Genomic DNA, 10,406 nt, shown 5'->3' with positions numbered 1-10,406 from the left:
GTAGAGAACGCAACAGTGTACATGTGCTGCGTTCAGCATAATTAGCTCTCTACTTCACTTAATATATAGCAAAACAAATCCCTAAAACCAAGCATTTTCTTTAAACGTTAAACAAATAGTTGCAAAACAGGCACGTACCCAAGCTATCGGACTTTGGTGGTTATTTAAAAAACCCAATACCAGTATTGTGTGATATGCTGGATGAAAACAAGTAAACTTTACCATCTTGGAAGACTCTTTCCACATTGAGTCCGTAAGTAGCACAGGTTTCATAGTAAGTGCATCTCTTGAGATCATTCGATAACTTCCTCGCTCTGGCATCGTCTATGACACGTGGATTACTGGAACTTATAGCATCTACAGCAACAACAGGAAAAAATACACGATTAAATAACATTTGAAAACATCATTTTATAATTACTGAGACCCAAGCAGTGAATATAAACACAAACCATGAGACTTTCAGAATATTTAGGAAACAGGGATGCACATCACTGAATTTATACTTTGTTACTAAAATCACCAGCACATATTGATTCTGAAAACCAGGAAATACCTGAAATGTATTTTGGTTAACTTACACATATATATTTAGGTCACTAGTTGCAAAAAAATAGACCATCACATGAAAGATCTGAAGTAAGACAGAAACAAGTGAGTGACTGATCATTCTCAACATGTCAAATGATTTTTAGGCCTCCTGTAAGCACCAGCACAGACTTACAAGTAAGCCTGGCCTGTAGAGCATGAAGCGCAAAACATGACACCTTAGCAAGGACAACAACATTTTCGGTAAAGATGGGATGGAGGGAGAAACAGTACCAGGTATTACTGCAGCACTCAGGGAAAGTGTTGGATTTACACAGAAGAGATGCTTTTCTTTAAAAAAACCTAGCCAACACTAAGACAACTGCAGAAAACATCACGATGGCAGTTAAGACATAACATCACCGTACCAGACTGCCATTATCATGTTGCTAAAAATCTAGAGTTCAGTTCTTCCCTTAGTTCCCCAAGCAACTCTCCCTGCATGCTTGTTTTCGGTCCTTCCCACTGTTTAGGCTAGTTCCCTCTGTGTTTTGCTCAGGCACAGAGAGCCAACAGTGTGCGAGTGAGGCCGGGCCGGAAGGAAAGCACTCGGCTAAACCCCAACCCTGCACCAGCAGCACGCGCTAAGCCTCGGTCGAGGCAGATGCTCTCCAGTTTAACAGGGAACTGGGATTTTTCATGTAGTCACGCGTTGCGGACCTGGCTTCCAAGTCTCAGCCAAGACTGGATCCAGGAGACATGGTAAATGACTTTGAGTCTCAAGCCTTCATGTAGAGGCACCCATGAGGGACTGTGTGAACATACTGCACGGTCATTAAGGACTTATTTCTAAACAAGTATAATACTTCATACTGCTATGCAAGAGCTACTTTTCATGTGTGCTTTTGACCCCAATTTCTAGAGCTTTGCCATGTGAGCTGCAAAAAACCTTACACCAGATTAAAAACCCAACAACTCTGCTAACAGATGAAGTTTCTTCGATACTACTCCATCAGAGCAAAGAACTCAAAGGTTACACTGCTTGACTATTTATGAAGTCATAATGTTGTGAAGAAATGTTAAAATCCACTTTTTTTTTCCCCAGGAGTATCATGGTAAAACAAAAAGCTCTGGCAAAAAAAAAAACCCTAAGGTGAGACAGCCTTTACTTACTCTACACCTTGCCACCACGACAGGAGCTCATTTCAGCACGGAGAGCTGCTCAGAAAGTTTTCCTAAACATCTGCTCTTCTCCATGGCAGCAAAACTACATTCGTTCTTTGGAAAAAGAGCATCACTTCAGCGTGAGCGTGGAATCAGCGACTGTTACAGTGCTGCATTTCAGGCTCAGTTCCGAGCATGCCACGACCACATCCCAACTGAAGGTACTCCTACTTTCTCATGAGGTCTGATTAATAAAACCAGAGTGATTATTTGGAAAGCTAGCAACAGATATTTATTTTTTCATCAGGAGAGGGCGCTGAAAACATTTAACCAGAAAGGAAATGATAAGCAACACCACGGCTTCAAGAAAGTTTGACTTCTCAAGCCAATTCAGCACTACAGCCTGGCTCACCGCAGAACGAGGCAGCAGAGGAGAACATCTGGAAGCATCAGGCAATTGATAACATAGAGATATATTTAATTCCATGGCTCGTTTCAAGGATATCCATGAAAAACAGCAAGCTGGATGTCAAACAGGTTTATTCCAAATATACTTAAACAAGTATATTTATATAATTCCATATATCTCATTTCATTGCACAGTTTGGCAGCTGATGCAGTCAAAAACCTGTATTTTCTTCCAGTGTTTACCCCCAAAACTAGCAGTATCTTCAGTCACATTTTTATAAAAACAGCCTTTGCATCAGTGCTGCAACAGAAAACGAAGTCTGAAAAGCAAAATTACTTTCTGGTAGTAACTGGGAAGAGATGAAAAAACATACCCCAAAGTACTAGAAGTGCAGGAAAATAGCAGCACCTCAAGGAATCGTTTCCCCCTCCCATTTTTCAACACCAGTTTTAAGTTGACAGCGTGACCCTCCAGAGTGGTTCATTTCTGCTTTTTGGCTGTAGTTTCTGCCATGGTAGGGCTTTTTGCATGGCTACTTCCCTTTTCATTTTTTATCATCTGTTTCCGCCCTACAGCCAGGTTGCGTTTCTCCTCCCATGCTGCCCACGCTGCCCCTGCCGTCGCACAGCAGTGCTGGTGGCACGGCTCTGCAGGCAGGCGAAAGCCAACTCCCCTCTGACCAATAAGCTGGCAAAGGAGTACGCTGAGAAAGCAGCAGCTCTAAAGTAAGGAGTCTGAAGTCTGACTCCTCGGCAGGAACTCCTCATCTGTGCTAAGAGCTCTCACAGGAGGGACCCCTGCACGGCGAGGTGCACAGCAACCTCAACTCCTGCGTGTCTACTCCAAGCGGCAACCCAGCCGCAGGTGAGGGAAACCACCGGAACGCTGATGTGATGCACTGGCAAAACAAGATGGGGAATATCCAAGGAGACAGCTGAGATGCCAGAGAAGCTGAAATACTGCTAGTGCCTTTCCGCTGCTGCATTTCCCTGGAGGATAACTGAGGCTAGCTGCTGCTCCAGAAAGGGGTTTGGGAAAACAGAATTGTGGGGGGTTATTCCACAACCCACATTTCCATTTGGTTTGAAGAATATTATACCTCAGAGATCGGAGGAGGGCACGGTTCAGGTCTATTTCTCAACACAGAGAGAAGGTTTTTGATCCCTGATCCATCTGCCTCCTAGGAATGCCCAGGTACTGATCGCCGCTGGACTGCCGAGCTAAAGGAAACCAGTCTCACTTCAGGACTTCATTACACAACTGATTCGCCTGCCCAAGCCAAACATCAGTGTCCCCCTGCTGACCAGGAAAACCACCATCCCTGGCAAGCACTGAAAATACTTCCAAAAAATTCTTCAAAGTTGTCATCGCCAACGTCCTGCACTCCCTCTCCAGAGGGTGCCACAAGGACTTTTGTCTCCCATCTCAAACCAGTCTTCCCAATGCCACAGCCCGGTAGCGAGCCAGCCGAGGAAACCCAGATGGCAGAACACCACCCCCCCCATAAACCAGCAGTTTATCCACAAGCTCTCATCACCAGACAAGCAGCAGTGCTGGTGCAAAAGGGGTGAGAACACAGGACACGGCTTTGCCAGCTTGGAATAGTCTGTACGGACAGGGAAACACACTCATAGATCAAGGCTGCACTTACCCTGCGTTCCCACCAGTACCATTGGAATTTCACTAGTGTTGCGATAGTTAGCCATACGGCTGTAGTAGTGGTAAACAGTCTGGAAGCTAATTTCATCTTCCAAGCTGAAGACAAATATAACAGCATCCACCCACATGGCAAACTGCAGAATAAAAATGGAGAAAAGCATCCTGTGAGAAAAGCAGTGAAGAGGAAAAAAGGAGAAGAAACATTCTTACCTTACTCAGAGGAAAACACACATCAGAGAAACTTGGCTAGTGACAAAACCCAAGGCCTTTAAAGTGACCTGCCGTTTCTAAAATGATTCATGGACAATGGTTGCCCCACAAGCGATGGGGAGCTGGTATGCACAAAGGTTTTTCCCCACGCTCACAAACGCATCTCCTCTTCACTGGTGTACGATATTACAAACCCAACTGCTCTCAGTGCACAGTGGTTCTGATTCACAGAAAAAGAAAACATGGCAGCTTCAGATTTCTGAATTTGTGACTTAAATGAGTATCTCCAGGCACCAGAGTGCCCCGTTTAGTCCCCAACCTGGGCTTTACGTGTATGCATGCTGATGTTTGTTAACGCCCAGACAAATCTTACGGCTGTGGTTCGACAAGCACCACTAGTAACTCTCACACCTTCATCAACGTCCAAAAACATTAATTTCAAATGGCCAGTTCTTCACTACACAGCGACTCTGAGCAAACAGTACCGAGTGTCTCGTTCAGCTTTTAGTGTGAAAGCGAGCTAGCCTCTCTCGGCACCTGTAATGTGCTAACAGACATGCCCAAACACAGGCCAAGGCAAGGTGCTGCTTAAGTGGCCATGCAAGTGCAAACGTTTTAGCTCACGAGTAATGTAAGACTGTTGAGGCACATTTAACATAACATGAAACCTATACAGGACATCAGGAGAAGACTGAAGTTAAGCTTACCTCACTGCCTTTATTTTGCCCTAAGTGACTCCATTCCTACCCAAATTTAGATCAATGGAAACAAGTTTCAGCCACCGGTGTTCATACTTTGTGTTTTGCTACTACTACCACGGGCCAGGTAGGCCGGGGACACAGCAAACAGAGCTGCGAGGAGCTTCACGTGGGAACCGTTGTGCTGAGTTTCACACCGCCAGCCTAGGTCCGTAAGCACTCACTTCAGCCCTACCAAATCTTGCCGTTTGGTTTCTGCTCCTGCAGTTTTTAAACTGCTTCAGTCACTAGTTCGTAGGTTCACACGATCTCAGCTTTTTGTGAGCCAACCCCAGCTGGTGTATCCAATGGGAAGCGGAGAGTGGGAGTTTGGAAAGCTCTTTACGTACTGAAGTTGCTGAGCTCATGAAATCTTCCCTCAGAATCAAGATCTAGTAGCACTTCTTGCCTATTTTTCATATGGCAAATCAGCTGGTAATTTAAGTTAATGTGCATATTCGTGACCGTGTTGTACTGGAAACCAAACACTACCTCTTCTCTCACGGTTACGGTGTAAAAATAGCCAAAAAATATTTTGAGGTTTTCAACGCAGTCAGGAGGACCATCTCCTAGATGGTAACGACAGGACTGTCTACACGCAGCATCGTTACTGCCAGAATAAGGTCAACTACCACGCTATTAAATTTGAACTATTCAAACCACAAGATGTAACCAAAGGAACGGGAGACAGCGTCAGTGCTGTGGGTTTGGTTTTGGGTCTTATTACAAAATGGGTCTCACTGAGCGGACTCAGACGCATCATGCCAAGAACTCTTCCTTACAGCTACAATGCCCTAAAAGCATCAGTTTGGAAGCTCACAGCCTCTCTAAATTTTCTTCATGTTTCATCCGTGGGTAGCAGCAGCCTTCCGACAAAGGATATTTAAAAAAATCCAGAGGGTGGTTATTCAATGCAGTTCCTCCAGATATAAAAAGAGAAACAGGGAATTACTGGAAATATTTTGTATGAAAATAAGTTTAATGTTTGTGGATATCAGAGCTGTGATATTAAAAACCAAAAGAATTTTGGAAAACATGCACAAGGTCTGGAAACCCAGGACGCCTTAACCACACCACTGTGCAGGGAATGGCTTGGAAAAGGGAGGATCTCTCAGTTGCTGATACCCAAATCTACCTTCAGACTCGCTATCGTGATGGACCAGATCCGTTAGTTCGTGAGCCCAAACAAAACTAAAGTATGAAAACAAGTTCTAAATGTCCAACAAACTGCACGTGACAGCTCGTTACAGGTCAGTTGCTACATTAAGTGGGTTTTACAGCAGTAGGCCGCTGTGTCTGTAATAGATAATTGCAAGACTAAAATCAAACCTGGAGAGCAGAAGAAATGGTCAATATTCAAACTGAAGCTGTGCCAGGTGATGCACCTCACCCCTTGCTCGCCCTACGAAATGAGGGTGGAATTTTTCATCTTTGTTCAACCTTAGGTTTAGACACGAAAGTCTCGCAGAAAGCGAGTCTTCAGGTGGGCTGATTTTCTCTCCCTTCCTGCCAAACCACTGTAAGGGGAGAGCAAACAGACCTGAGCAGCAGCCTTTGAGCTGAAGCAAGGAAGCCATCGCCTGCCAGGGAGGCCGCAGTTCAGCTCGTTACTGCCTGAAGTCTTACTTCTATCCTGACTATCCACCAAAATATACTGCACTGCTGCAAAAAAGGAGAACCCTAAGGCTGTAATTACCAACCCTTCCTATATCCTAAGTAAATAGTGGGAGGTAAACATCTCTCTCCCGATAATGTTCCAATTTTCATTAAACAGATATAAATATTCATGAAACTTCTTAGTCCGGGAATTAACAAACACATGAAAGATCCTGAATATACGTGGGGCTTGAAATTACACCAAAAACCCCAAACAAAATTTACATGCAAAACAGGTCTTCTGGAGGTGAAACAGCACAAACACCTCAAACCTTCCCATACTTGTTACATGGGGAGGGACAAGCCTCGGCCACAATTCCTAGCGTAGATCCGAAGTAGACCACCGTGTCCGTTTATGAGTTTGCAGTCAGCGCGAACGAGCGCTGCAAAACCAATTCTTCAGGTACAAAACCATTTAGATTGCCGTCTGTACCCTGACAGCTACAGTACTTATGGTTTTATAGGAGGGAACGTTCCCTAAGCCTGAAGAACTTTGCACTTTGTGCCAAATTATTCACAGCCTCAAACAGAGCTGCTCTTTTAGGCCCCTGCCTCACACGGCTGCAGATGTGTCAGCGACACTAATTTTTTGTTTGTATTTTAACTTCCTTCCAGGATGTGTCTCTTGGTCTCCATTTCCTCCACCTCCTTCCTCTTCTCCTTTGTCCGGGCACCTTCCCCCGCGGCTCTAATCCTCCCGCAGCTAATGAGCAATAGTGGAGCATTGAAGCACAAGCTGCTCTGCTGGCACCGCTCCCCCTCAGCTGTTGGGCAATAGCAGCTCCAGCTGCTAGGTTCATTATTTTTTGAAGCTGATCCACCACTGAGCAGCCCAGCAAAGCAAGGCCAGCAGCAGAAACCCCCCGAGTGCCCAGGTAAGAGGAGGTGGAGGGGAGACAAGGATGCTGCCCGCAGCCAGGCTGGCAGAGCCTGCGCGAGTGAAGCGCCACGTAAGCAAACGCTTCGCTTCCCATCACTCAGAACAGGGTAAGCGAGTCAAGCACACAAACCCACCAGCGTCTTCTCGAAGGCAAAGCCTGACGAGTGACCTTCTGCCAGAACAGGAAGCACCATGCCAAATAGAGGAACCAAACCTGAGACCTCCGCGGTGCCGAGCTGGCACTCGCAGTCAACAGCACAGGGAACAAACCGTGGAAGCAACCGGGACCGCAAAGATTTGTACACGAGTGTGCGTGCCCCCGTGCCTACATCTACTTTGTATTTTAACAATTTAGAGCTGCGAACTCAGAAATCTTAATAACATGCAATTTCGTGGTCACTGGAAGCATATTCATTAGGCGTTCAACATAAACGAGCCACAGATCTTTACCACACAGTTTCATAATGCAATTGGAATCCCAAATAATTTCTGAACAGGCTATTTTCCACCTGAGGGCAATACGTAGTTGTTCCCAGCAGAGGATATAAATAAATGCTGCCTAGATCTGTTTCCCTTTCTAGTATTATCGCAGCGTCTTAAAAGGAGTGTTGTGATTAACCTTAGATTTTGGAGCCAGGAAAGTCCGTTCTCTTTAAGGAAGGTATTTTAGAAGAAAGAAAAGCGTGGTGTGAGGCTGATGAAGCTCTCTCTATGCAATGCTCACCTGTGCCTCCGGAGGGCCCCCTTCATCTCTAATCAGCAGCAGATAGCTTTGTCCATCAACTACTATCTCTTTCTTGAATCTCCCACCTGTCACACAAAGTAACTCGTTACAGAGCAGAAAAGGTAAAAAATACAAAACAGAAAAAGGCTTCGCTTGTGGAAAAAGGTGTCCTAAAGACCTTTCACAAATGCATGAACTACTGTGAATATAAGTTAAGTTTGGACATATAGAAATCAGTCACATACTTTAAGACTAATGTGGAAAAAGCCAACAGCTGCATTACAGGCACTAACTCCCATGTCAGGTGTACTTGTTTTGGGTTAAACCCAAGGTTTTGTACCAGGGTGAGAAATGTACCTCTAAAAGGCAAACATGGGACAGCGACGTACAACCAGTGTCATGGATTAGAACCGAAAGAAGTTTCCTGGGTGTGTTAACTTTTCCTCAAGGGAAGCCCAGTTCTCACAGCACACATGTAATGTTATGGAAATGATACTCTATATTCACAAACCACAGTTAGGGGAAAATACCAGACACATGTTAGACAAAAAAACTACAATGGCGGTACCTCTGCAGAGATGTACTAAACTCACAGGCAGTGTGGTGCCACTTACTAGCAGGATGAACTAAAGACCTGTTTTGGAGATCTAGATAAAAAGAGCAGAGTCAGAGCCTTCAGCCAAATTCTATTCCTGACCCTGTTGTTTCAGGGAGATGTAGAATATCGAGTGCTTGTGAAGACCACAAGCGGGTACCGAAGGGGCGTGAGGCAGGTCTCTCTCCACTGGCCTCCTGGGGACTTCAAGCATGACCCCAGGGCAGAATTGGGATTGCTTTCCTTTGTGGTTAAGCATATTTCAGGCACCCTGCTGTGTCTCATGAGGGACTTCAGATAACGACAGCTCACATTCAGGTTTCTGGCGTGACTGAGCCTAAGCCAGGATTAGTAAACTCTGCCTAAGTAGTTGGGTTGTATTTAGGTTCCTCGCCTGGAAGCAAAAGCACTCTTATCTCCCCACCTAAGCCACAAAGGCTTCCCATCATCCAACTGCCTCACATCTGACTTCCCTGACTAAGATAAAACATATCTACCAACACACGCTGAACTTATTTCTTTGCCCTTTACTTACTTTTTTTAAATGGAATTATTTCCTATTTGAACCCTATTTCCCAACTACGCTTGCTTCAAAACCATCCAAATCGATGCATTTAAACCTCTGACAGGGGAGTGAACAACTCTGACCTGTTCTCCAAACAAGCCCTTTAGGCAAGTCAGTCCCCTGCACAAAAACTGCCCGCCTCAGGGAAACGACAGACCGGCTCACACCTACCAGTCCCCCAGCCCAACCACCACAGCGGGTTTCAAACCAAGATCCCTCGAGAGCTCAGCTGCGTGCAAGAACATGTTTAAACCACACATTTCGTGTTTAATGAGTGACATCAGAACAGGGAGTTCTGTTTGCGGTTTTGTTGCTGGGTTTTTGTTCTTTTTATTCTCTTTACAAACCTACCCTCTTAGGAACAGCTTAGCAGCACCAAACACGCAACCACCAAGACGGTCACGTTTCTGGTTGTTTAATTACACAGGAGTAGCAGAGCTACCTATAGGTTTTCGTTATCTTGCTCACAAACTGGATTTCCATTTTGCCTTCGAAGGAAAAGGTGCAGATAAACATCTATCATTAATGAACTTGAACAATCAAAACCAAGCGTAAAACTTTGAAAGGAAACTAGCATCAGCTCTCAGGAACTGAATTTCCATTAAACCAGATCATTATTTCTACAGGTCGTCAATTAATCGTACATGCCTCAATCACGCGTTAAATAAGACTAATTACTTAATATACAGCCCCCCGGAGAGGCTCGTTAAAGCTGTAAGTAGCAATAGAAGCGCAGTATATACACGATCGAAGAGGGAAAGTTCTGTGTAACTGCCATTTCCCGTTTCCTTTTTTTAAACACTCAAAGTTCACACAGCTAATTAGAAAATACTGTGAACCGAACACACTGAAGAGTCAACTCGTTGCTCCCCCTTGCCAGCAGGATGCCTTTCAAGCCCCACTGTATCTTCAAACAGTCCTCAGAGGTATAAAGAAGGTACAGACAAGGTGAAATAAAGAGCTGAAGTAGAGGACTGGGAAAAAAATTCAAATCCATGGATGTTGTATTGAAACGTAGGTACACAGACCCCGAATGCGAGCACTGGGAGATTTACTCCTGAGAGCCAATTCATGGTCACTAAACATGTAGTCAGCAGGTTTTGTGCCCGATGTAACAAAGACGGTACAGACTTACCCAACAGCTCTCTCCCTATGCACATCCACATTAAGTGACCAGCTTATCTGCCTGTCCTTACCCACTCCAAAAATCACTGTGCTGGGTGCTCAGCAGAAGGAAACTGTGTTTTTATTTCCAACATTAAATTCAAATCTTGACAGC

At 44.9% G+C, this 10,406-nt stretch overlaps 1 protein-coding gene across 1 annotated transcript in view; it reads right to left on the bottom strand.

The window, feature by feature from the left end:
- Positions 1-222: 222 nt before the first annotated feature.
- LOC104509573 (arf-GAP with GTPase, ANK repeat and PH domain-containing protein 1-like) overlaps positions 223-10,406 on the bottom strand; it is a gene marked incomplete at its 3' end in the record, with an annotated part of 45,061 nt that continues 34,877 nt past the window's right edge. The window contains exons 4-6 of the mRNA XM_010151552.1: positions 7,968-8,053; positions 3,753-3,894; positions 223-357 (exon numbers count right to left, since the gene is read on the bottom strand). Of these exons, the coding sequence (XP_010149854.1) occupies positions 223-357; positions 3,753-3,894; positions 7,968-8,053 (363 nt within the window). The remainder of the gene's footprint in view (positions 358-3,752; positions 3,895-7,967; positions 8,054-10,406) is intronic.

Source organism: Eurypyga helias, unplaced genomic scaffold (genome assembly GCF_000690775.1).
Source record: "Eurypyga helias isolate BGI_N326 unplaced genomic scaffold, ASM69077v1 scaffold21705, whole genome shotgun sequence".
NCBI classification, from domain to species: domain Eukaryota; kingdom Metazoa; phylum Chordata; class Aves; order Eurypygiformes; family Eurypygidae; genus Eurypyga; species Eurypyga helias.
The sequence above is the reverse complement of the archived record's forward strand: the minus strand, read 5'-3'. Positions and strand labels throughout refer to the sequence as shown.